The 27,682-nt window shown below is 30.8% G+C and overlaps 4 protein-coding genes across 4 annotated transcripts; all 4 read left to right on the forward strand.

Annotated features, from left to right (window-relative positions):
• Positions 1–2,216: 2,216 nt before the first annotated feature.
• Positions 2,217–4,513, forward strand: LOC137826744 (flavonoid 4'-O-methyltransferase). The gene is made up of 2 exons (XM_068632877.2): positions 2,217–3,024; positions 4,144–4,513. Exons 1-2 carry the CDS (start codon positions 2,251–2,253, stop codon positions 4,444–4,446), a joined length of 1,077 nt encoding a protein of 358 aa, XP_068488978.2. The 5' UTR covers positions 2,217–2,250; the 3' UTR covers positions 4,447–4,513.
• A 4,101-nt stretch (positions 4,514–8,614) lies between these two features.
• LOC137825674 (flavonoid 4'-O-methyltransferase-like) lies at positions 8,615–10,907 on the forward strand. Its single transcript, XM_068631406.2, has 2 exons — positions 8,615–9,388; positions 10,389–10,907. Exons 1-2 carry the CDS (start codon positions 8,615–8,617, stop codon positions 10,698–10,700), a joined length of 1,086 nt encoding a protein of 361 aa, XP_068487507.2. The 3' UTR covers positions 10,701–10,907.
• Positions 10,908–12,704: 1,797 nt separating this feature from the next.
• Positions 12,705–18,676, forward strand: LOC137825862 (nuclear transport factor 2). The gene is made up of 9 exons (XM_068631655.2): positions 12,705–12,930; positions 14,333–14,518; positions 14,921–15,215; positions 15,298–15,536; positions 15,617–15,794; positions 15,983–16,104; positions 16,197–16,262; positions 17,844–17,907; positions 18,044–18,676. The coding sequence occupies exons 2-9, from the start codon at positions 14,333–14,335 to the stop codon at positions 18,322–18,324; spliced, it is 1,431 nt and encodes a 476-aa protein (XP_068487756.2). The 5' UTR covers positions 12,705–12,930; the 3' UTR covers positions 18,325–18,676.
• A 4,543-nt stretch (positions 18,677–23,219) lies between these two features.
• AFP3 (ABI five binding protein 3) lies at positions 23,220–26,499 on the forward strand. Its single transcript, XM_068629494.2, has 2 exons — positions 23,220–24,332; positions 25,912–26,499. The coding sequence occupies exons 1-2, from the start codon at positions 23,603–23,605 to the stop codon at positions 26,319–26,321; spliced, it is 1,140 nt and encodes a 379-aa protein (XP_068485595.2). The 5' UTR covers positions 23,220–23,602; the 3' UTR covers positions 26,322–26,499.
• Positions 26,500–27,682: the final 1,183 nt, after the last annotated feature.

The following is a 27,682-nucleotide window of genomic DNA, read 5'->3' on the forward strand; positions in this document are numbered from 1 at the left end:
CTCTCAATTCTAATGTGCATTTTCATCAAATTGAATATTTTCACGTTTTTACTTCAAATTATAGACTATATAACCTTTGAATCTTGCAAAAGAGCTTAATAAAAATTTTAATTTTATTTTTGTATTGTAGTTTGGGTATCTTAATTGTGCAGCATGAAAGGAGTTTGATAGAAAAATCATGCCGTGTTTTGGAATGGGCTTTAGTCATATATTTAATAGTTTAATTTGATGTTTTATCTTAAACAACTCTTGTGAATAGTTTATTCAAGAAATACAGTTGTAAAAACATCTTATCATCTCTATAATCGTTCTTGAGTGAATAATAAAGATGTGTTAAATATAGAAATTCATTTTAAGATTTACACATTGTGTGGATGCATGATTAAGTTAAGGATATGGATAGAAGAATTTTAGAAGAAAATTAATATTAATTTTGTATTTTTTAACTTTTAATTATTTTTTTTATATGTCTAGTTTTTATTTTGTCTTTTCTTATTTTATCTTTTATTAACTCTTTGTTTTATATTATGTCTATTTAGGTAGACCTAAAATAAGTGTACTATTTATATATATTTAGACTCTATTTTAATTTAACTAAAGAAAAGAAAAATATAAGACATATTCTTTCTCATTTATTTTGTTTTCTTTTTTCCTTTGTTTATCTCCGATTGTTTTACATTATTAATTATTCTACTACCATGACACACAAATACTTGAGTTTAATGGTTATTTAAGTGCTAAACTTTTTACAATCAATCAGAAATTATGGTTTTATAAATTTTGGAGAATAAAAAGGGAATTTTTTTTTTGTTTTATAAGAAATAAATATAGGGAATTTAAGATAAATAAATATTAGGGTGTAAGCATTTGTAACTTAGGAAGATTTAGTTTTCTATTCACACAGTTTCAGTTTTTTTTTACATATTTGTCTCTAATTATTCAATTTATTTAGAGTTTCCAATCAAATAATTGTTTTTTAATCTTTATCTGTCCAAATCTCTCGAGGATATTCTTATAACTTTTTATATAACTTTTTATACAATCTCATTTTTATTAGTCTTTTTTATAATTCTCGGTATATACTTTCGTTCTTCAAACCAATGGCTTTAAGCTGTAACATATATGAAATCAAGTGGATTTCTTTTCTCCCATAATTCTCCACTATTTTACATAAAATTATATTGTTTATTGATTTGTGTATTTTTTTTTTCTATCTATGATAGATATATCTTTTATAAGTTATTATAGCTTATTAACTAAGTTCATTGAAAATTTGTATGTGATTACTGTAAAATAGACAATTCAAAAAACGAATAAAATAAGATATTCAACTAAATAAAGTATAAATAAGTTTTCTTTTATAACAAATGGCATTAATTATTATTTTTACTTTGTTTTTGTAAATATACACGATCTTTTTCTTTATTTGACAAAAAGAGAAGGTTTTTGTATAGAGGAAATTCTTTATATACAAGAGTCTATTTTGGCAAATAAATTTTAAATTTATTTAATTATTAATTAAATAATTAAATACTTTATCATGTTAAAGAGTCATTTCAAAATAATATACTTTAATATTTCTTTTTAAATACTAAATTATAATTTTTTTATTAACAATAAGTAAATAAAATTAGACAAGATATCTCAACTCTTTTACAAACAAAACTAAAACAATTTATATTAGTCAAATAGAGACCAAACTGCAAATTTCCTACCAAAAGTTTACAATTAAAAGAATATGTGTCAAGTTGCTCTCCAATTAGTCAATATAATGAACATAGACCAATATTATGAATATCAAAACAGTTAGTAAGATATTTATAGTTCAAAGGTACGTAACTATAAAAAATCATAAATACAGACCAATCAACCCTCCAATTCAAAATTCCATTTCTAATACTATTTTACTTTTGAACTTTTCCAATGTTTTTCTTAAACAGATATTAACCAAGATTCCATAATCTTCAAAATAATTTCATTTGCGACAAAAATATACTGTACCAAATACATGAGCACTTGCCGTCCAAACGGTTTACTTAAAATAAAAAGGCTCAATAGTTTATTTGTACTGTCAGTATAAAAGATTTTGCGTACTTATGATATCAGCACTTTTTAACTCATTCATTGCATTTTGAATTGGTCGAAAGTTTAAAACTAGAGTTTCTAAGATATCAATTATAGCTCATTGAAACTTTATATAAGGGCACCAAATTCTGAAACACAACAAACACAACCAAATCACATGCAATTATGGCTTCAAATGATGGCAGTAAAGCAAGTGAAATCTTTCAAGGTCAAGTTCACTTGTACAAACACTTGTTTGCTCATACAATAGATGCTATGAGTCTTAAATGGATGATTGAGCTTGGTATACCAGACATAATCCACAACCATGGTCAACCCATTACACTTCCAAAGTTGGTGTCCATTTTACAAGTTTCACCAACTAAAGTTAGAGGTGTGCAGAGTCTCATACACTACCTAATACACACTGGATTCTTTGAGAGAGTTAGTATCCATGAGAATATGGAGGAAAAGGAAGCATATGCTCTAACTGCTGCATCACAGCTTCTTGTCAAAGACAATAACCTTTGTCTAGTACCAATGGTAGAGGGTTTTGTTGACCCATGTTTAGCTGGTGTATGGTCTCACCTCAAGAAGTGGACTTATGAGGATGATCTCACACTATTTGATGTCTCAGTAGGATCAAATATGTGGGAATTTCTTGATAAAAACCCTGCATCTAATAGGCTATTCAATGAGATATTTGCTGCTGATTCTAAGATGATGAACATGGCACTGAGAGGTTGCAATTGGGTGTTTGAGGGAGTGGAGTCCATTGTGGATGTTGGTGGTGGAACTGGAATCACAGCCAAGACAATATGTGAGGCATTTCCTAACATGAAATGCATTGTGTTGGATCGTCCAAGTGTTGTAGAAAACTTGCCAGGAACCAACAATTTGACATATGTTGGTGGAGACATGTTTAAATCTATTCCAAAGGCTGATGCAATTCTACTTAAGGTATGCATTTGCAAACAAATATTTCCTAAACTTGTTTAATTATACCAAATTTATTTATTCCAAACCATAACTCATTTCTCACACCAGCAGGGCTCTAGTTGGGAGAAGTGGTGACTTAGATCCCGGTTTAGGAGAGAGTAATGAAAACTCCACTTGCATTACCTTTTTCTGTTTAATTAGTTTTTTTTTTTTATATTATATCATTTTTGCAAAACAATTGATATCTATATTTCTGTTTCATGTTTCTTTTTATATCAAAGTTTGACATGTGATTCAAAGTTGTCGCATTTTGTTATTAGTATTTTTTAGTCACTAGAAAATTATTAAATAAAAACTAATTTTAAAGATAAAATAATTAATTATTATATTAATTAAATTTGATATTATTTTAAAAATTAAAAAATTATTAGTTTCTAAATTAATTTATAATATTAATAAATGATTTTTAAATTGATATTTATGTACTATGTTTATAAATTTATTCTAATATATTCACCTATTACGTTCACTAAATATTTCTTTTAACAAGAACTACAAATCTAAATTAAAATGGTAAGATATCAAATTTAAAAGTTATTATTATATTAATAAATGAAATTTTTGTATACTTAAGCAATGTGAGGCAAAAATATTTTTTTTTATAATAAAAGATAGCATAGGAATAAATAAAAAGTACGGTATATCTTTTCTAAATTCTTTTATGTTTAGTATGCAAAAAAAAATATATATATATATATATTACTTTACATTACAAGAAAAACATGAAATAGAAACCAATTTTTAGAGATTAAAATAATTAGTTGCAATAGTAACTAAATTAGAGACCATTTTAGAAAAAAAAAAATTAGTTTCTAAATTAGTTTCTATTATTATTAAATAGTTTCTAAATTTATATCTAATTAGCAACCAAACTTTTAACTACCAATTATTTAGTTTCTAAAATGGTCTCCAATTTAGTTACTATTACAACTAATTATTTTGGTATCTAAAAATTGGTTTCTATTTCATGATTTTCTTGTAGTAGTGTTATTACTTTATTTCACATTATTGAATTTTCAGGATTGGGATGATATATGCTATTAACAAATTTGTAATCCTCTACATTTTTTTTCCTTGCAGTTGGTTTTACATAATTGGAATGACAAGGATTGTAGGAAGATATTAGAAAATTGTAAAGAAGCTATTTCTGATAAAGGTAGTAGGGGAAAAGTAATTGTGGTAGATGTTGTGATGAACGCAAATGAAGATGAAGAAGAACTTACTGGACTAAAACTTCTCATCGATGTAAGGATGAGATGTTTCATTAATGGAAAAGAGAGAAAAGAACAAGAGTGGAAGAAACTGTTTGTGGAAGCAGGATTCCAGAGCTATAAAATATCTCCATTCACAGGATATCTCTCTCTTATTGAGATATATCCTTGAATACTAAACTTATGATGCATTTCATAGTTGCTTTGCATGTTGTTTATGACAATCTTGTAATGTTAATTTTCTGGTACCAACAAAATAAATTGTTCAAAATTGTGACAAGAATTAAAAGAAGAATCGATAGAAAGCAAGAATAAAAAAATATGTCATTTAATTTGGTGTGTGAAAATGTATGTTGTGAAAGTGTATGTTCTACTTCACTGTGACTTGTGAGCTTTGAATTTTATACTTTATTAATATAAACTCTTTTCAATGTTTTTTATGGAAGAAACTAACCTTATTGGTGGTAGAAATTTGGTGAGAACATGTTCAAACTATTAGTATAAGGTTGATGCAGATGTGCTTAAGGTATGTGTATAAATAATGATTTAATTGACTTATATAAAAATTAAGTTGTTTTGGTTTGTTTCTTACTTTGATTTTTGTTTCAAATTTAGTTTTTTTTTCTTTTAAAATGAGTTATAAGATTAGTATAACCAATTACATCAATTATTTTTTTCTTCTCCACTTTATATAAAAGATTAAATTTTATATTTTCTTAATTCTTGTGTTTTTTTATACTTTTAAAGGAATTTAAATTAATCCAAATTGTGTCATTTATCTACGACTTTCGTTGAAATTGTATGAAATAGAAGTCAGGAGAGCTGAACGACTTTGTTTAACTTTTAAAATTAAGGCTTAAATAAAGTTATGTCATCCATGTACAAATGACTTTAGTTGTATTATTTTTATATTTAATTTATATCAGACATACATGACTTATGTGTGGTAAGTGAAAGAAGAAATAAAACTTGAGAACTTGAGGAGTGTTAACATAAAAAACTGAGAGTTTAATGGACAATGTTAATGGTGCAGTGGTTCAGGTTTAAATGTTAGGTTTTTAGGGTTAATAGATTGTAGGGATTGAGGTTTAGGTCTAATGTTAGAGTTAAGGTCTACGGTAAATGTGTAGTGTTTAGGGTTAGGGATGATGTTAATGTTTTAAGTCTTGTAATTTAAATAGTACAGTGCATACTAATTATATATATATATATATATATATATAAAAGTGAAAAGAATAGAAAAAATTATATGTAATAATACGCTAATTATAATTGTTTGTAAATTATGATATTATTTATATTTGGTAATTACATGAATGAATTTAATGACATGTAATTATGCTAAATAAATAATATAAGAAAACGAACATGTGTTTGTTTACAAAATGACAGCATGTTATTGTCGATACAAACAATTGTTTCTAATGTGTCATTCATTTTTATAGTAAAAGCATATTTTTTAGTTTGTTTTGGTTCAGCTCATCCATTTTGTTATGGATGCATTTAATTGTATGTTTTCCAAATTATGTACATCTCATGTGAGGACCTGAAATGAAATTCAGTCCAATGTAAGCATACCAGTAATCTTCATTCTGCATTGGATAAATTTGGGCCTCATAAGCCCTATAATTAATCTGGAGACTTTCAAATGGATGAACAAACGTCTTTAGTTGCAAATGACAATAGGAGCATACAACAATGACTTGAGGATAAGGGAGACGATGAACTTGAAACTCCCCACAGTGACACCACCATTCATTTAATTTGACCGTAAACAATATAGGTCGGCGTCAGAGATGAGGATTGACTATCTCCTGAATATCAAACTCCAAATTTTCTCAATTATATCCTAACACATGACACATGAGGATTTGACTGTAATAATGAATAAATTCATTGTCTTAATTGATATGAATCTTATTGGTTTTATTTAATTATTATTTATGTTAATTTTGTATTTTTAGAGTACACAGTCCGAAGAAAGTTTCTACCTTTGTGAGTGGACTAAATATGAGAAAGGTCAAGTTGTTTCTTTGAATCAAAATAGAAAACAAAATTTAAGAAAAATAATAAAGAATAAAATCTATAATATCTCAAAGATTCTACTGATGTGCACAATGACTCCATCTCGACGTTTTAATAAACTCCACACTAAAAGTTTGTTTGTCACGTCAAAAAAAATTTAACGTGTAAATTGATACATTTCAATATAAAACTAATTTCACGTAATGATACGAGAAGAAAAGACCTATCTAATCATCCAATTTATTATTTGGTATAATATGATATTTAAAGAAATATTTGATTCAAATATAATATAAGAGGAAATAAATAGATATTGGATGCCAAGGAAAAAAAAAGAAAGTTAGAAGGAAAGAAAGATTATACAAAACACTTGACCGTGATTGCTTATGCTTCTAGTATACTTAATGCTTTATTCAATTTATACAAATTTGAATCAAGCTAACTAATTAGATGAAGGCTTGTTTTTTCCTCTAATACTGCAATATTTTTTTTCCAAAAACTAAATTACAATTAAAAAGATAGATCAAGTTGCTCTCTAATTAGTCAATGTAATTAACATTGACCAATATTATTAGAGGTAGTGAATGTCGTTGCAAGAGAAGTATACTAATATATAATACTTCAACACTGTATACCATATACTGTTGTTAGTGTTTATGAGACGGCAATTTCTTCCTACACCCCTACATTTTTCTTCTTGTATTTCCTTAAGGTTGTACAAAGACAAAACTGTCCCTATGTAAAACTGTACATTTATTTTTTTGCATTCTGGATTATGAAATCCAGTAAATTTTTCGATTGATGCTTCCGGTAAAATTTTGGATTGACGCGTCTAGTAATCTTCCAGATTGGTGCTTTCGGTAGTACATGAATGACAATGTTAATCCAAAATAAAAAAATGCAGAACATCCATAATTGAAAAATCCATTACAAATCCGTCAATCCGTAATTCAAAATATGCATTCTGGATTCAGAAATCCGTAATTGAAAAAAATCATTTTGAATCCACCAATCCGTAATAGAAATTCGGCTTCTGGATTCAGCAATCCGGAAATCAACAATTTATGCAAACTTTGTTTCTGAAACATCCCCTCATCTGGAAATAAACATGATTCACTTCCAAATTGATGAATCCGTAGCACACTTTCAGATCCTGAATTCAAATAACAGGTGGAGGTCAATTTCAGAATTTACAAAATTATGGGGGTGCAGGAAGAAAAATGTAGTGGTTCAGAAAGAAACTTCCTTATGAGACACTGTCCAGAACTTGTGCCACGCAAATGGGACACACCACCACGTATAAAAGAGAAACATGCATCATCATACAAACATCACAACTACCTAATTGGAGTTATGGATCATCCACCTACTAGGTAGTTTTGGACTGTTTCTTCCCGCACCTCCATATTTTCTTCTGTCACCTCCATACACAACATGAAAATACATTTTTATCATTTGTCTCACTCCATAGAGTAGTTTCTGGATTATGTAATTCAGAAACTCATTTGAAAAAAGACTTTCAGATTACATAATCTGGAAGCTAAATAAGACTTCCAGATTATGTATTTAAGAAAGTAAAAATGCATATGAAAAAAGGCTTCTGGATTATGTAATCCGAAAGTTAATTACAAATTTGAAAAATGACTTCCAAATTACGTAATCCAGAATATTATAGAGGACATTTTTTAAAATTCGAAAATTTATGAAAGTGAGAGAATAAGGCATGGAGGTGCAGTAAGAAACAGTCGTAGTTTTGTTGTACCAACATATAAACCCAATCAGATCAAATTCGGAAACACCAACAAGAACAAACCCAAAACTTATTAAAAATTTATTTTATTAATTAAATGTAATCCTACGTCCAGACCAATCAACCCTCCAATTCAAACTTCCATTTTTCTTATATTATTTTACTTTTGAACTTTTCCAATGTTTTTCTTAAACAGATATTAACCAAGATTCCATAATCTTAAAATATTTTCATTTGCGACAAATATATATGGTACCAAATACATGAGCACTTGCCGTCCACACGTTTACTTAAAATAGAAAGGCCGGCAATATTCAGCCCATTAAATTAAAAAAATTAACTCTGAAAAAATTATATAATTAAACTCCATAATTTATTTGTACTCCCAATATAAAAGTTTTGCGTTCAAGTTGAGTACTGATGATATCAGCACTTTTCAATTCATTCATTGCATTTTGAATTGGTGGAAAGTTTAAAACTAGAGTTTCTAAGATATCAATTATAGCTTATTGAAACTTTATAAAAGGGCTGAAACACAACAAACACAACCAAATCACATGCAATTATGGTTTCAAATGATGGCAGTAAAGCAAGTGAAATCTTTCAAGGTCAAGTTCACTTGTACAAACACTTGTTTGCCCATACAATAGATGCTATGAGTCTTAAATGGATGGTTGAGCTTAGCATACCAGACATAATCCACAACCATGGTCAACCTATTACATTTCAAAAGTTGGTGTCCATTCTACAAGTTTCACCAACTAAAGTTAGAGGTGTGCAGAGTCTCATACACTACCTAGCACACACTGGATTCTTTGAGATAGTTAGTGTCCATGAGAATATGGAAGAAAAAGAAGCATATGCTCTAACTGCTGCATCACAGCTTCTTGTCAAAGACAGTGACCTTTGTCTAGCACCAATGGTAGAGGGTTTTGTTGACCCAGGTTTAACTGGTGTATGGTCTAACCTGAAGAAGTGGACTTATGAGGATGATCTCACACTATTTGGTGTCTCAGTAGGATCAAATCTGTGGGAATTTCTTGATAAAAATCCTGCATCTGACGAGGCATTCAATGAGACATTGGCTGCTGATTCTAAGATGATGAACATGGCATTGAAAGGTTGCAATTGGGTGTTTGAGGGAGTGGAGTCCATTGTGGATGTTGGTGGTGGAACTGGAATCACAGCCAAGATACTATGTGAGGCATTTCCTAACATGAAATGCATTGTGTTGGAACGTCCAGGTGTTATAGAAAACTTGTCTGGAACCAACAATTTGACATATGTTGGTGGAGACATGTTTAAATCTATTCCAAAGGCTGATGCAGTTCTGCTTAAGGTATGCATTTGCAGACAAATATTTACTAAACTTGTTTAACTATTCCAAATTTATGCTATTCCAAATCATAACTCATTTCTCACAAGAGCAGGTCTAGCTCTAGGCCTAGTTGGGAGAAGTGGTGACTTAGACCCAGTTTAGGAGATAACAATAAAAACTCCACTTGCATTACTTTTTTCTGTTTAGTTTTTTATATTATTTTTGCAAATCAAGATCTATATATTTTGTTTCATGTTTCTTTTTGTATTAGAATATGATATGTGTGATTCAAAGTTGTTGTGTTCTGGGTCATTAGTGTTTATTTTGTTTCATGTGCTATGTTTATAAACTTATTATATATTGACTATGGTCATATGTATGGTCATATGTGTAGACTAAAAGTATTTCTTTTAACAAGAACCACAAACCTAAATTGAAATTGTAATATCAAAGTTACAAATTATTATTATATTAATAAATGAAATTATTTTAAGCTTTAATGTGAGGAAAAAAGTATTTTTTTATAATATATAAAGAGAGCATAGGAATAAATTAAATAAAAATATACAATATATATTTTCTATATTTTTTAAATTGTATTATTTATTTAATATGAACAAAATGTTTTTTTAGTGAAATTCTTTTACAGTGTGCAATATACCTATAAATAATACATATTTATTTTTTTGTTTCACATTATTAAAATTTCAAGATTAATACAACAAGAAAATCATTAAATAAAAAATTAATTTTAGATAAAAAATAATAATTAGTTACTATATGAATGAAATTATATATTATTTTAAAGATAAAAAATTATTCATATCTAAATTTTTTAATAACTAAAACTTGGTAGTTAATTAAATATCAATTTAAAAATTATTTATTAATAATTTTTTAGTATCTAAAATAATATATAATTTATCTTTAAAATTAATATTTATTTAATAATTTTTTTATAATATAGGATGACATATGTTATTAACAAATTTGTAATCTTCTACCTTCTTTTATTTTGCAGTTGGTTTTACATAATTGGAATGACAAGGATTGTAGGAAGATATTAGAAAATTGTAAAGAAGCTGTTTTTGATAAAGGTAAAAGAGGAAAAGTAATCGTGGTAGATGCTGTGATGAACACGAACGAAGATGAGGAAGAACTTAATGAACTAAAACTTCTCATGGACGTAAGCATGACATGTCTTATTAATGGAAAAGAGAGAAAAGAAGAAGAGTGGAAGAAACTGTTTATGGAAGCAGGATTCCAGAGCTATAAAATATCACCTTTCACAGGATATCTTTCTCTTATTGAGATATATCCTTTTGAATACTAAACTTATGATGCAGGTCATAGCTACTTTGCATGCATGTTTATGACAATCTTGCAGTGTTTATTTTCTGGTACCAACAAAAGAACTTGTTCAAAAATGTGACAAGAATTAAAAGAAGAATTGATAGAAAGCAAGAATGAAAAAAATATGTAATTTAATTTGATGTGTGAAAGTGTATGTTCTATATTACAAGGAATCTCGTGTAAAAGTTTATGCAAATTTTATACTTTATTAATACAAACTCTTTTCAATGTTTTTTTATGGAAGAAACTAACGTTATTGTTGGTAGAAATTTGGTGACCACATGTTCAAAATCTATTAGTAAGCTTGATGCTATTGTGCTTAAGGTATGTGTATATAAATAACTATCTAATTGACCAATTTACATGCAGATTAAGTTGTTTTGGTTTGTTTCCTATTTTGATTTTTCTTGCATTGAATTGTTTTGGTTTGTTTCCTACTTTGGTTTTTGTTGCAAATTAAGTTCTTTTTGGTTTGTTTCCTACTTTGATTTTTGTTGCAAATTTAGCTTTTTCCTTTTAAAATGGGTTAGTTTAAATTCCTGTTTAAAAGTGCACAGACAAAAAAGTAAATAAAAAAAATTAAGAAAATAGAAATTTTTTAATCTTTCATATAAGATTGAGAAGAAAAAAAGCAATTCATGTAACTGGTTATATATAATCTTACAATCGTATCAAATTATAACTATTTAATGTATTCTTATTTTAAAATAATTAAATTTATTATAATTTATTTTCAAAAGTTTATTTTTATATTAAATTATTTTTTAAATGTATTAATATATTACAAAATTTATTTTATCTCATTAATTAAAATTATTACAAACTTTTCTCTCACTTTCTACTTATATTCCCTTGAATAACCTCATTTTTTTCATTCACTTTTCCTTCTTTTCTTTCTTTATTCACTGATCCAAACAAAATGAATGACTTTATTAATTTTTTTTATATTGAACTTTTTTATTGCAATTGATGTAAAATTGAAGGTTATTTTTAATCTTAGTTAAGCAATGTACTAGTCCTAACAAATTAAGCTTTGGAAGCCACGAATTAATATTTGTAAAAAAAATTATAAGTGAATTTGTAATTAGTAGGTAATGAACTAAAAAAATCTATTTTATAATTCTGAAACCTCTTTTAATTAAATATAGTAAGTGTTCTACTATCGATAAATTGATCCTATGCTTTAATTTATTGGTAACAATAAATATCTAATCCTCACAAGAGAATCTAGACATATTTAGAAGGACACAATCATTTTCATGTTCGGTTATTAATGAAATCACACGACAAGAATCTCAATATTGAATTCTATAAAGTATTTTTTGTTTTATGAGTGTATTTTTCAATAATTAATATTGTGAGAATGGCATATAATGTAGGACACATTGTTTAAGTTTAATTAAGATGGAACAACTAAATGGCAATCATGACTTATTGTATATAGATGTATTTTTGTGATCATAAAGTTTTTATAAGAAAGAAAGAAGTTGGTGATTTATAATCACAGTAAAGTCTCATGTTCATGTCTTTTATGTGAAAAACAAAAATTCATTCAAAAGAATTTTAACTTAGTTAAATTATATATCCACAAAAATTCTATCATATAATTTTTCTATGTCTTTAATTTTAACTTCATTTGTAAATTATGCATAAGTTAATTTTCGTTTATAAATAAGTTAAATTTATTTTATCATTTTTTTTATTAGAAATCCTTACAAAACTTGTCAACTAGTTTCACAGTTTTTAATTTATGGAAAAATAGTTTCAATTTCTCATATTGCTTTTTATTAAAATTCTGAAAAATTATGTCCAAATAATTTTACAAATTCTAATTTCTGAAAAAGTTAATTTTATTTTTTTCATACTTTTTCTATTAGGATCCTTATTTTTTTTATCAATGATCTTTAAATTAACAATCATGTGATTTAGATAAAAACAATAATATAAAAAAAATTATATATGTGTTAGTTAAGTTCTAGGATTCGATTCTGGTACATGTTAATTTAACAACCTGACCCAAAGATAAGTTTGGAGTGAGTTAAGAGTTTAGTTTGTTTCACTGATCACAGTCACAGGTAGCTTTCGCACACTCCCTTTATTTCGTGGCCAAACTCTTCCTGTTGTTTGCTTCCTTCTGCACTTCCCATCACATTCTCACTGTGCCATCATCTTCACAATCACACCCTTCTCCGCGACCACCACATTCCCAGGTACTCTACATTCTCTCTTCTCATTTTCCTTGCAATTGGGTCTCCCTAGTTTTTCACACTTTTTTTTTTCCATTCCCTTTTACGGATTCCTTAATCTTCGCAAATCCGTGATTCTTATGTTAGCGGTTCGACAATGACATCGTTTTTTCTCTTCTCTCTTAGTATTGATCAGACATTGTTGACGGCTTAGTGATTGTGGGATGTTATTGTTGGCTGAAGTGAAATGAGTTCCTTTTTGAAGTTTTGTTCCTTTCGTCCAAGTTTGGATTTTTCGATGTGCGTAATGAATGATTCGTTTGGCAGTTCAAATGGGTGTTGTTTGTTTCGTGCTGTGAGTTCGGTTTAGGGTTTAGATTTGAGGTTTTTGTTTCTCGTCGGATCTGGGGTAATATGCTGAGGCAAGTACGGTAATACAACTAGGTTCTTTGATTATTGTTTTTCGTTGGAATGTATGTATTTGGTTTCATGATAAATTAAGGTGATCTCACTTCATTTTGAGAATGTGGGTGTTTTGTTGTCGTTTTATATGGTGCCTTTTCTCTTAGTTATATTATTTTTCTTATTTTCGAACCTTTTTTATTCACGATTGATTAGTCAACCCCAATTTCCATCAGTGTTATGCCTCTGCGTTAACTGTGTTCCTTTTCTTACATTCAGTCTTGTAGGGAAGATTGCTTATAGATTATATGCATGCTGCTTGTTACTTACTACTGTAAGTTTCGTAAGTGGTCATAAAGTTGAAGGTTAATAATCAGAGTCAGTTACTGAAGCATAACGACTCTTGGATTCGCAGCTAGTTTAACTAAGTTGGAATTTTTTATGCCTCCAACCTGGTAAAATTAAGAAGTTATCTCGAGGACTGCTTCTAGTATTCTAATCCCCTCAGCTTTAATCTAGCTAGCCGATGTCTTATAAGTCATGCTTCATCTTCTAATAGTTACCCTTGCCTTCCCTTTTGTCTCAATTTGCCTAATTTACTTGCTCCTACATGTCATGCAAAAACAATGTAGGAATATTATATGCACCTAGACAGCAATTACATGGTTTATATTTCTGATATACCTCTCATTGTTGTATTGGATATCTTGACATGTTGATCTTAGAGATGTTATGCCTAGCTGAGATTTGTTGGTTTATTTTATCATTTATACATATTGAACTTTGAACATATGGATCATGTTTCTCTAAAAGAACTCATATCTGTTCTATACAACAACAACGAACGCCCTTTCTCACAAGGTGAGTTCAATTACTTGGATCAAATGATACCACTGTGTTTGCCCAAAAAAAATATTTTGGAGAGAACATTCAGAACTAAATAGAAATACGTTCCTTGTTTTTTCAATTTTTGTGTATCTAGATTTTCTCGAGTTCGAAATATTGATCTACTGGTTTTGGACAGATGGCCTTGCAGACAGCTACTCCTCCAACTACTCCCAGTGCCCAAGTCGTGGGTAATGCATTTGTTGAACAATATTACCACATTCTTCACCATTCACCAGATTTGGTTTATCGGTTTTACCAGGACTCTAGTGTGATAAGCCGTCCTGATTCCAATGGTGTGATGACATCAGTCACAACCATGAAAGTAAGTTTTTTGATACAAAACCGGTGCCTCTATAACTTCTTGTTATTCCTAAGATTGTTTCCTCTGATGCCTTATTGAAAGAGAAGAAACATTGTAAATATAATGTAATTCCACCTTTTGATATCTATTATTATTCATTGCTGATGAATTTCTAGTTAAATAAACAGCTGTATGTTCATACTAATCTACTAATGTATTGCTAATTCTTTTGTCACCACCTGCTTCATATTCATATTATATTCTTCAAGCAGCTGATGGGTTAACTTATACATCTATTTTCCTTTGTTTGATCTTAGAAGGGTGAAACATTATTCATTTAGATTTTATGGTGCTTCTGTAAATGTTTAGTGGATATATCGCAAGCTTGCTGCCAATCTCTAAGTGTAAGTGTTTACGGTGCAGGGCATTAATGAGAAGATTGTTTCACTAAATTTCAAGGAATTTAAAGCAGAGATAAAGACTGCAGATGCTCAAAAATCATACCAGGAAGGAGTAACTGTGCTGGTGACTGGATGCTTGACTGGCAAGGATAACATGAGAAGAAAATTTGCACAGTCGTTCTTTCTTGCTCCACAAGACAATGGCTATTTTGTTCTTAATGATGTTTTTAGGTATGTAGAAGATGATGAACCATCAGAACTGCCTCCAGTTAATGGAGATGGTGATGCAGCTGCTGTTAAAATAATCCCAGAACCAGGCAAGATTATAATTTAAAAATTTGTATCTTCTGGTAGAGTTTATTCAAGAGTTGTATTCATGATGTTCTTATTTCTTTACAGAATCCAGTCATGTTGCTGATTCTCCTGCCCCGGACTCCACAAATTCTCTTGTGAACAAGGGTCAAATTGTTGTGGAGAAGGCTCATGCTCCATCTAACCATCATGAGAGACAGATACCTGCTGAAAATGAAGACAATGTAGAATCCCATTTTCAGTCAAATGGAAATGATGATTCTCAGGCCACAGAAGTGGATTCTTTAGCCCAGGAGGATGCTCCAAAGCAGTCTTATGCATCAATTGTAAGTATTTCTACAAGTATTTCTTCACTTACAACCACTGTTATTATTCAAAGTTTGAAGCTTATTAGTTTTGTTGTCAGGTGAAAGTCCAAAAAGGGAGTTCGGTACCAACTAAAGTTTATGTGCCTACTAATACGCTAAAGTCAGGGTCTAACAAAACTGAGAGCCTGGTAGCTGAGCCAGTAGAATCTAATGAAGTGCCTGAAGCAGCTTCGGACAGTGTTAACGACCATGAAAGTAGTGATGCTCATGAGGAAGGTACATGTTATTTGTTTCAATTTTCACATTCTTCATGCTATTTTTTGTCTTTCAAAGTTCTGGAGAAAATTAATTTTAAACACATCATTTAATTTTGTAAAGTCATTAAGTTCTCTGTTTGCAACTCAGCCATAACTTTTTCTTTAATATATTTGTGCTTCTTTCTGATAAACAAATTCTGCCAACAGTTGAAGGACACTCCATTTATATTCGAAATTTACCTTTAAACGTGACTGTTGGTCAGTTGGAAGTGGAGTTTAAGAAATTTGGATCCATCAAGCCAGACGGCATCCAAGTCAGAAATAACAAGGTGATTATCAGGTTGAGGCTTTCAAATTGTCTTTTTGCCTAATCTTCAGTCCTAATGCAGTTTTGTTGGAAACACTTTATTTGTCTTTACAGCAGCAGGGATACTGTTTTGGCTTTGTTGAGTTCCTATCTCTAAATTCTATGAATAGTGCAATTCAGGTATGGTCCTCATTACACCAGTGGATAGCTTAGATTTCTAGAATGTTGGCTTTTAATCATGGTAGTTAACTATATTTATTACGTTGAAGCTGCTTGAAAATGGGAGTAATTTCAATTTGGAACTTGGATGCAGTTGTATGTATAATTTATAAATATCCGCCCCATCATAATATAAATTATATGTAGAAAATTATAAAGAAAAATCTTACTTGAAACTTAAGCTTATTCTATTGTTTACATAAGTCTTCTATTGACACAAACCTTAACCATCTCTGCATCAAGCTGGAAGCCTACAACTCAGCTCCTTTATAGCTGACTCATTCTTGGTAGTGCAATAATTCTACATTTAGCTGGTGGTAGTTTCTGCAATGCACTTGTTTGAGTTTGAAGCAATCTTGGATGGCGGTCGGCTCAGAAAACGCTGTATGGAGATAGCATATAGATAGATACCCGCTATTTTGAATTTATATATAAATTCTCAAAACTGATAAAATTATTCAAAAATAATAACATTCATAATTAACAATAAAAAGTCATAGGTGTCTTGAACAAAACATACAAGTAAACAGCTCCTACAAAAGTCAAATACACATTTCCTAGATTGGAATTATGAGTATCATCTTCTAAATCCAAGTCTTTATCATTTTCACTATTATTACATCTATAAGTTTCAATTTTGAAAAATTAAAATCCCAAACTAGTCCTCCAGAAAAGCCCTAATGTTTCTGTTCTAACCTCCTTTTTGGAATCAACACATTGTCGCCATTTATCCCACTATTCGGTCTATGTGGCCACTACACTGAACTGCTCCGCCATAGCAGCACCTGTAGTGGGCAAGAACAGCTCCCAGCAGCTGTGCTGCTCTATTGTACATATATTCTTTAAAACAATGACAGCTCTTTAATCTGTGCTATACTAGTACATTCTAGTAATATCCTGGTTTAGTGTCCTTGGGTTTCTTTCGATCTTCATGTGTTTTGATATGGCATCTAATTAATTTGTCTTCTATTGTATTTTGGATTTAGTGTGTGCATAAACATTATGAATGATTATTTAACTATATATCACGGCAGATGAGTATTTCTCGAGTGTGTAAGAACCATACGTGTATTACAAATAAAACCTGTAACAATTTTTATATTTTGTGGAAGAGTCACAAATTTTCGAAAGTGTATTATAGCTTAGACAATTGTTGGAAGAGTCACATTTTCATTTACACTGTTTCTCTTTAGTGTTCTATTTTTTACTCAAATGAGTTTATAACATTGTCCTACCCTGTTGGTCACATATTACCTGCAAATCCGTGGTTTCCCCATTCTCTCCTCATCTTTTCCTCAAAGGGGAAAGAGTATTATATCTCAGGGCAAATGGTCGATGAAATGTAATGCAGAATGATTTTCCAGTCTAGTAAATCAGTTTATCAGTTGGTGTAATTTGTATTGGCACATCAAAATGTACATATTTTATATCATGTTTGAAGTTATCTGTGTTTTCTTAATGATTTCTCCGTTTGTTACTTAAAAATTTGATGCAAAAATGTTGAGATCTTTGAGCATTGTTTAAGACAGTTTATTTTCTTAGGCTTCACCTATTCCTATTGGGGGTCGTCAAGCTGTAGTCGAGATAAAGAGAACCACTACTCGAGGTAATTTGAAGCTTAACTATTATGAATAAGATTGTTGTCATTCATTCCACAAAGAAAATAAAGAGTGAATTAACTTCTTTTATATTAAAGTCAGTTCCATTATAGTTCACAATTCTAACTCTCTGTTCTCTTTCAGTTGGCAGTGGCATTAGCAATACTGGAAGACCTAGGATCCCACCCGGTAGGGGTGGATTACGAAATGACTCTTTCAGGGGCCGTGGGAACTACGGCGGCGGTCGCGGATACGGTCGAAATGATTATGGAAACCGTGGTGGTGAGTTTTCTGGTAGAGGTCGCAGTCATGGTGATGGTGAGTTTTCTGGTAGAGGTCGCAGTCATGGTGAAAGCTATCACCAAGGAAGAGGGAGAGGTGGCCGGTCAAGCGGACCAAAACAGAATGCTGTTGTTTCGAACTGAAGTAGTGGATGATTTTTGGGAGATTGTTCTGTGACCCCTTTTTTCGGTCAGTTACAAGCATGCATGCAAATTCTTGGAATTATCTTCCCACCCTCAACCTTCCAAAGTTTCTCATCTTTCTTGCACTGCATTTGCACAGTTGTAGTATTTCTAGTTGTTATTGCTTTCATCCTAGTGAGTTAGTAGTGATCAGGAATAGGTATACTCTTTTCTTTTTTTAAATTTAAACAGATGCTGTCACTGGAATTCACATTAGGTTAACCATCACTCCTTTTTTTATTCGTTGCCATCATGCAACAATTTTACATCCAATTTCAGATTTTAATTTAAAAAGGGTTATTATTGGTTCCAATTTTTGTTTGAAGTTTTATATCTTCTGCTCTGTTTGGAAGATGCTACAGAGGAAGAAATAGATGGAAGCTGGTTGAATCAGGAAGAAGTGAGAACGGTTAATATTATATTGGTAAAGTGGTAAAATGGTTCTATAATCACTTTTTTTAAAGCTGTTTATTTATTTCCTAATCTCATCCTTAAATATGTAAAGCACTACTACCAATCTAATCTTCAAAAGGTTAAAAATCTAATTTAGTAAAATAGTATCAATTTTATAATAGAATAAATCTTGATTTACTCACAATTTGTTTTTTATAATTATATTTTAATAACTTTTTTACATATTTAGAAACTCAAATTAATTTTTCATTTTTTAAGGACTAAATTGATAACATCTTACCTGTTTAATTACAAAATTGGTTATTTGACCTTTCAATATTAGACGCATGTTTATCGAATAAATAAGACTTGTAAAAAAATTCGATAACACTTAAAAAACTATTTTCACACGCTTGATATTTACTTGGATTGATATAGAAAAAGTGAGTATGAACATGTTGGCTTATGCGGAACTGACTTTGAATTCTATGAATAATGTTTATGTCCGAATCTTTAAAATAAAAAACATGCAATGTGATTGAAATTCGATAAATACTTTACAAGAATAATACAAGGATTAAAAAGAATAAAAAATGAGGAAAAAAGAGAGTATATTTTGATGTCCCTCACATCATTTTTTTTAAAAGCTAAGTATTTGTCGAAGAGTTCGTTTAATCATGCGTGTGTCTGTTGAAATAAGTATCTGATACTGTAGAAAAGACAGAATTTGTTTTGATTAGGGTGATAGTGAAAAGAAAAAGATAGGAAGGAAAATATAATAGAAATTTAAATTGTTTGAATATAGGAAAAGTGAATAAGTTTAAGTAGAGAGTAATATGAAAGTTTATAAATAATTTAATTATTGTGATAAAATAAAAAATTAATATAAAGTTTTAAAAAATATAAATTATAATTAAAATAGATTTTAAATAAAAAATTAATTATTAAAATCATAGTTAAAAAAATAAACTAAAATACTTTTATAAATATCAAAATATATTAATAATATAATTATTAAAATAAGGTATAATTGATTATCTAAACTTTCATCACAAAATCTTCAAAGCATTAACAAAGAAAGTTTAGTGGTCAATGTTTTGTATTGAGTTATCTGTTTTACAATTTTTTCCATTTCTCTTCTCTTAACCTCTTCAGAAAGAAACAGTAAATCATTAAACTAAAATTAAAAGAAGAAAATGTAAATTTTGGTTCGATTAAATATTGAGTTGTTAGAAAACTATGATAATCTATCAAAATCATCTTATGTTTCCAGTTTAGACACTCTTCTTCTTCTTTATGTGTCTCTGTATTAGATACTAAAACTAAGACTAGGTGAGGTATGTAATTTAAAAAATATTTATTAAATTTTGACAATTTTAATAATACTGTTTTAATATAATTTAAAAAAAATATATAGATTAATTTTTTTTAAAATTTAAACTTATTATATTTTTTTATTGTGATTATAAAAATAAAAAATAATTTTTTTAAATAATAAAAAAATATTTGACTGTTTAAAAAAATTTAAAATATATTTATTTATATTTTTTTTACCAATTTATATAATTTATAATTATATAATATACCGCGTATATTTATTTTAACATATTAAATATTATATATATTTTTGTATGTAGTATGTATCTAGTAGATAGTAAAAAAAAAGTGAGTGAGGGAGTGGGTTTAAAGGAAGGAGAAGAAGACACGTGTCGAAGAGAGATGGGTGGTTGCGTTGTAGAGACTAATAACTCTGTTCCACCAGTCACCTCAGTCTGACACACAACCTACGCTTTTTTCACCACATTCACGTTAGCCACGTCACCCTCTCTCTGCAACTTGCTCCTCTCCCCAACCGTACATGGACGCGTGGCACTCACCCGCTCAACGCAGAAAAGGTGCAAGTTGGCCTCTCTGCTGGGCCCCACCGCCGGATCTCAATATCTCATCTGCTGCCGTGTTGTCCGGAGATTCCTTGGGTTTCTGTCTGTCCCCAACCATTCTCCACCCTCCGATCCCAATCATCCTCTTCTAACGTACGCTCCACGATTCCCTACCTCACACAACTTGCTCCTACCAATTTTCTTTTTTCTTTTCCATTTTTTATTAACAAAATCATTCAATCTATACACACCTTTATGTGATCCTAGCTAATTTGCGAGGACAAAAATGTAAATACAACTCCTTTCCCACACTATTATATTTGGATTTTAACCATGTTCTATACTAGTACATGTCCCTTTAAACAATTACTTCAACATATTATATATTTCACTCAAATACCCTTCAACACAATTATATATACTTTCTGCTCCTTATAATCATTCAAAATAACAGTAATAGAACCATGATCAGAAAAAAATAATCGAATATATACCAAGCAAGCAATGTAAGATAGATGATTGATTAAATTCATAGCAATTGGTTAAAAAAATCACTAATACTCTGTCTCGTACGAGAATGAATGAATAAAATAAGAGACAAGTTTATGAAGAATAAAGTCATTTTAAAAATTGTTTGATTGAGAGGAATAAAAAAGATTTGGGTAAGAGAATATATAATAGAAAAAAAAAAGATGTTGATTATGAAGTGATTGTTTGAATGAAAATTTAATAAATGAAAATATTTGTGTTGTTGATACACAGTAAACAAACATTAGTAAAAAACAATTAAAAAAATTTAGTTTTCATTTCTCTATGAGTTTCATATATTTTTAATCTCTCAAAGTTTTTGTTATTCCAAATGATTACATACATATGACAATACAGATGCGGAATTGCGAAATATGTGAATTTCATGGAAGAATAACGCAAATTAAAACTGAAATATTTTATAGGAATATTTTTCTTTCATGAAAAATCGTGATCTCTTGGACGATTTTGAACTACTTGAATTGCATGCAATTTTCAAGTTTCAAGACATTGGATGCTAGCAAAAAGTTTGAGTTCATGGTAGCGTTTGAGTTTAGGAAAACCTGTATTTGTTCCGATGTTTGATTTTTTTTTTCCATTCTTGGAAATATTACAATGTATATAAAAATATTAAGGTTTACTACATATACACTACACGTGTTCGTGGCAAAGTTCCGAGTTTGTTTTTATCGAAACATTGGAATTTTATAAAGACGTGTTTGGATAGGTTTGTGTGCCAAACATACTTCTAAAGATTTTTTAAAAATAGAGTGTACTTTTTCAAGAGATGAAATGGTGGTTATGGAACATACTCCGATTAGTTTTATTTAAAAGTATATACTTCGATATAACCATGATTGAATAGACTCGAAAAACAAACACCAACTGAACAGAAGTAAAAAATCACTTTTTGGTAGACAAAAGCATAGTTTATTAAGTAGAAGGCAAACACGGCCTTAGATTAGATCTCGGGAGGGAAAGAATGAGAGAGAGAACAAATGGTGCAGAGGTGATTGAAACGAGTGAAAGGAAAAGCCAAAAGAAATTGTTGAAAAAAATTGTCGTGTCCGAGAGTGTCTGAGAGCATAGGGTTTTGAAGTTGGAAGGTTGTTGTAGAAACGTACTTGAAGAAAAACAAAGACGCAAGAACATGCATTGGCAAAGAAAGGTGTCATAACCGATGAAAGTGTGTGATGATTCAGCATTCAATTGAACTAGTTGGTATAGTGTACAGAAAAAGAAAACCCTATCGATTTGTTCTTATTTGTTCACTTAGACACAAAATTAACTTCAATTAACTGGTGGGGCATCATCACCTATTCAGAGTAATCATCAAATTATGTGTCAAAAGAAAGAAAATAAAACATGTTTTTTTAATTAAAAAGACGAATGCAAAACTATAAATGAAAAAAGGTTCATAAATATATTTTATTGAAAAGGATGGCAACATGAATGACAGGAGCACATGTATTGATCATTCCTTGTTCACTGTCTGTCCATGTAGGCTCCATGTTCAAGCTCGTTCAGTCAGTTTATTCATATATATGTTTTAACTTCAAATTCAAAAACTGAAAAAATAATTATTTAAAACAAAAATTAGAAAACTATAAAAATACCCATTTGATAAACTGATTTTATGACATTTAACACTATAAAAATATGAGTTAAGAAACTATAAAATAGTATTAAAGGATTAGGAAGTGTTGAAAAAATAGAATGAGATAGAGATATGTGTTAGATTATAGATGACATAAAATCTGGGATTGATTCAGTCATGTGAATAGATAAAATAAAATAAAATATAAATTTTTGTTTTATCTTTAGAGGAGAAGAGAAAATGAGTGAGAGAGTGAGTGCTAGCTGGGTGTTGTTTGGGTATGGACGTTATCTTGTATCGTAGTATTCATTCTAACCAATAGGTGTCACCTTCTCATTCCATCACGTGTAGTTCGTTTCCTTCACTCTTGCCATAATAGCGACACGTGTGCATCGAAAATTGTAACAATCTTTCTCCATCACTTCTTCTTCTCTTCCACCTCTCAACAAACACAACCCAACAACACAGTTGCCTCTTACGCGCCACCTCACCACTCTTTCACACTGCCACGTGTTCCTTCAGACTCTCCCTCCCCTCCCCACGTGTCGTTTCCTTATCCCTTAACCCTATTCTCGTCATTTCACAGTTTTCATTCTTCTTTCTTTTCACTTTATCTCGTTAATTCTCTTATTTCTCCCATCTCTCTCTCTCTACCCTTCTCGCAACAACACACTGAAATGTAAGAAATGCAATATTTTTTTTTTTCCAAACAGAAACTTATGAATTGGTCGGTTTCACAATGAATCATCTTGCGTTACCCACATAGTACCACCTCAAATTTCACCTTCTTTCCTGGTTTTAGCTTCTCTCTGTTTCTCTCAGTGTCTCTTACTTTCTTTCAATGCCACAAGCACGAGACCGAGACAACACTCACAGCATCCATCATTACATTTCTTCAACACCCACAACAACAGCACAATCTCCAATGACCAATTTGCCGCGAGATCTGTTGAGAACCTTCATGGGAGTGAACAATCATCACGGCCACCATGTTAATCATCAGAATTTGCCTGTGCCGGTGGTGAAGTTAGAGGAAGAAGAGGACTTGGAGCTAAGTCTCGGGCTTTCGATGAACGGTCGATTTGGGGTGGACCCCACTGCCAAGAAGATAAAGAGAACTACGTCGATTCCTGAGTTCGTGAGAGACGAGGAGATGGGGTACGCTGTGGTGGGGTGCACGGGGACTCTGGTGAGGACGTGCTCGCTGCCGACGGAGACGGAGGAGGAGTGGCGGAAGAGGAAGGAGTTGCAGACGCTGCGCCGCATGGAGGCAAGGAGGAAGCGCTCCGAGAAGCAGAGGAATTTGAAGGCTCTCAGAGAACAACAACAGCAACAGAGGGTTGGGTCTGAAGGGAATAATCCTGTGGATCAAGGTGCAGGGGCTCACCCTGAGGTTGCACCCTTGGGGAGAACCGTGTCGTTGACCACACGCGTTTGTGGACTCGGTTTGAATGGGGACAGTGAGAAAGAGAAGAAGGAGAAGAGTGGAGTAGTGTTGGCGCCTCCATCACCTTCGCAGGGTTCCATTGGTTCTTCGGGGACCTCAGAACTTGAGTCTCAACAAGGTCAAGGTAATAATTATTAATTGCTATTTTTATTTTGCACTTTTTTTGAAGGGGTTATGGTTATTGTTTTTGCATTTGCTTCTTTTCTTTCACTGTTCTGGTTTTGGTCCTTTTTCATTTTTTTTCCTGTTGTTTTTCTTTTTGGGATATTAGTCATCTGGAAAAAAGTGGAAATATTTTTGCTGATTTTTATTTTTTAACTTTTCACCTCTAGTGAGGAAATAAGTTAGGGGAGGGTGAGACCTACTAGGGTCCCCCACTGTCCTAGGTTATGATATCGGGTTTGTCAATTTCTACCAAAAAAGAGAAATTGGGAGAAGTCAGCCTCTGGTTGGGGTTTAACTTTTCAACTCTTAAATGAAAGTTGGAAGGACTGTTTTTTATCAGATGCTAATTTGTTACATAATGTGATGATCAAGACGAGTGAGTATTTATGCAGATGTCAGATCATGTCTGCGCCAGAAAAAAAGAATCTAAGTTTTGTCTTAATTCACTTTTGCGTTCGCTAGGTAATTTTTGTAACAACCCAAACTATTGTTGTTTAAGCTGAATCTGGCCTCTAATTTGAACTGATAATCTTGGATTGGTAATTGTTTTCATTCTTAGCCTCATCCGAAGTTGCTAGTATACCGTGGTCCTCTGTGCATGCATACCTTGGGGTGACACTTGTTATGTTGAGAAAGACCCCAAAACATGGACCTACTATTCCAAAAAAGATAAACATAACGCCAGAGGTTAACATGCATGTACATAAAGAGGCAGTCATTATTTTTCTTTTCCCCAAAGAGGCAGTTATTCCACTTCGTTAAATTTCAATTTCCTTTACTCTGCCTTGATAAATGCGAGTGGGAGTAGTAGTGGTGCAGCAAAATATCTACCTTTTATAATCATCAAATACCAATCCTGGAGGCATGATGGCTGCAGACAATGAATCCAGGTGCTTAGAAAGTGGGAGAACATGAATGTTGAAAACTTAATTGTTATTTTTCCTGTAATGCTCATTAATTTAGAGCAAATACCATTACCCTTTACTTCCAGTGTGGCTACTCTGTAGTGTATACATGTAAGCTTTAAGAAATGGTTGTGTACAATCACTGTTGCCGAGTTCTTTAGATTTTCTGCCACTGTTTGGTAGTGCCTCCTGTGAAGAATTCAGAAAGGTTTGTTCCAACAGATCTATATATTGAATTTGGCATTCTACTGAAAATTTTACTGTATATAAGGTTTGATAAGTAAGCTAAATTGTAGCAAAAAATTTAAAAGAATTTGCTTTCATAGTTTAACCTTAACAACAACATTAGAGGGTGCAGTTAATTCTATTTCTATATAATAATATACCTTGTATAAATATGCCAATGATCATGATTTTACATTGTTTTATTTTGAATTCCTTACAAGGATATTACGTGGACAATTGAATGCCTTGAAATCACAGAAGTATTGTAATTCATGAAATGCTTTGATTGAGCATGCTCTATCATGACAAGTTGATCTATAACATTTCTGTGATCTAATTACTAGTCTGTCTGCAAACCCATTTTTGGTATCTTAAATTATTTTGTAACCCATTTTTGGTACACTTCAGGACCAACACCAATGGATGTTAGAAGCCCTACTAGTGCCAACTTGGTGCCAGACAGGGAGCTGAAATCACCAATTGCCACCCAAGCAAGTGTTGCAGAGAACGCAGTAAAGAATGCTGCTGCAGTGGCTATGAGAAGTCAATCTAACAAACATTCACCACCCCAGAACAGAACCAAAGACATTGTGAGGAACCTGTTGGAGGACATGCCCTGTGTCTCCACAAAAGGTGATGGTCCTAATGGAAGAAGAGTGGAAGGTTTTCTTTACCGGTATGGGAAAGGTGAGGAGGTGAGAATAGTGTGTGTTTGCCATGGCAGTTTTCTCACCCCTTCAGAGTTTGTTAAGCATGCTGGTGGCGGTGACGTGGCAAACCCATTGAAGCATATTGTTGTTAGTCCAAGCATTTTGTGATGCCAAGAGAAAGAACCAACCAATCTATGAGTCATTAATTTTTTACTCAATTGATTCCTATGTTCACTCTTGAACTCACATTGACTTCTAATCTGCATCTTATGTTTAAGTTCAGTTCAGTTCATCCTTTGAAATCATAGATAATATATTATTATTAAAGAATCTGATTTCTTATTCAGGTATTCTTCCCCTTTGTTATTGTCCCTCAGAACGGGAGGGACAATGATTTTGTTAGAGTTTGTTGGCTAGTTTTCATTTTTCTGATATTTATTAGTTTCCTTCCACCTAAATTTCTTCAATTTCTTCTTCTTCTTCTTATTCCCTAGTGGTAAATTCATGTTACAATTTTTTTGGGGTTAAAATTAGTGTCTACACTTTAAACTAACAAAAGCGAGCAAAAAAGAGTTTTCATGTTTTATTGTTTGGATATTTTACAAATGAAATAGTATTAAAAAAAATCTATCTTTAAGAAAGGGAAAGATTGATTATAACTTAATAAAATCTTAAGTTATAATCAATTTTTGTTTTTGTATTATTTTATATTTCATAAAAATATATAATTTTTTACGGTTTGATATGTTTAGGGGTCTTAATCTCATTCATGAACGCAGATATATCTCAAACTTGAAGCACAACTAAGAAAATGAGTCTTGATTAAGAATTTATGAATGTTTATTTTGCTCCCATGGAGTGCTTGTTCTTATAAATAATGGTGTTTATTTTGCTCCCATAGAGTGCTTCTTCTTGTAAATAATGGTGATGTAGATGCTTATAAATGCCTTAAAATGTGTGGTTACCATGCACACTTTGGAGTGTCTCTGACCTACAATCTTCATAATAGGTCACGGTGACCATGCTTGAAAGACATGCCACTGAAGTGATGTATTGTGTACCATATTTTGAAGCTATCTCCTATAAAACTTGAAATTTTAATTTTACTCTTTTTGAAATTTATATTTTAGATTCTCATTATGAATTGTATCATTTATAATACAAAATGTGTATAACCAAATGTACCATCTGGAAATTTTGTTTTCGAATTATACAAAATTTAAATTTTTATCAAGTTTATTAAAAATAAATAAATACATTATAAATTGAATATCCATAAATATGTTTTTTGGATTAAGAATAGATTTTGAAATATACAATCTAAAATATATTAATACATTTGAAGTATATTAATGCAATAAATGTACACTTTAAAATATATTTCTAGATTTAGAAATACATTAAAATGCACGTTCTAGAATTATACATTATGGATTTGTATTTTGGAATATAATTTGAAACAAAAGTACAACAACTTTTAGCATTCTAAAAAATATAAGTGACTTTTGTTTTCTTCTATATCATTTTGC

The sequence above is a fragment of the Phaseolus vulgaris genome, chromosome 8, assembly GCF_051622355.1.
Source record: "Phaseolus vulgaris cultivar YP4 chromosome 8, ASM5162235v1, whole genome shotgun sequence".
NCBI lineage: Eukaryota > Viridiplantae > Streptophyta > Magnoliopsida > Fabales > Fabaceae > Phaseolus > Phaseolus vulgaris.

What these genes read in the sequence shown, in the direction of transcription:
- LOC137825862 (XM_068631655.2), top strand. Translation starts at nt 14,333, where the DNA reads ATGGCCTTGCAGACAGCTACTCCTCCAACTACTCCCAGTGCCCAAGTC. An exon ending in CATCAGTCACAACCATGAAA is followed by an intron (nt 14,519 to 14,920) that starts GTAAGTTTTTTG and finishes TTTACGGTGCAG; the next exon opens with GGCATTAATGAGAAGATTGT. An exon ending in TAAAATAATCCCAGAACCAG is followed by an intron (nt 15,216 to 15,297) that starts GCAAGATTATAA and finishes ATTTCTTTACAG; the next exon opens with AATCCAGTCATGTTGCTGAT.
- LOC137825674 (XM_068631406.2), top strand. Translation starts at nt 8,615, where the DNA reads ATGGTTTCAAATGATGGCAGTAAAGCAAGTGAAATCTTTCAAGGTCAA. An exon ending in CTGATGCAGTTCTGCTTAAG is followed by an intron (nt 9,389 to 10,388) that starts GTATGCATTTGC and finishes TTTATTTTGCAG; the next exon opens with TTGGTTTTACATAATTGGAA.
- AFP3 (XM_068629494.2), top strand. Translation starts at nt 23,603, where the DNA reads ATGCCACAAGCACGAGACCGAGACAACACTCACAGCATCCATCATTAC. An exon ending in TGAGTCTCAACAAGGTCAAG is followed by an intron (nt 24,333 to 25,911) that starts GTAATAATTATT and finishes GGTACACTTCAG; the next exon opens with GACCAACACCAATGGATGTT.
- LOC137826744 (XM_068632877.2), top strand. Translation starts at nt 2,251, where the DNA reads ATGGCTTCAAATGATGGCAGTAAAGCAAGTGAAATCTTTCAAGGTCAA. An exon ending in CTGATGCAATTCTACTTAAG is followed by an intron (nt 3,025 to 4,143) that starts GTATGCATTTGC and finishes TTTTCCTTGCAG; the next exon opens with TTGGTTTTACATAATTGGAA.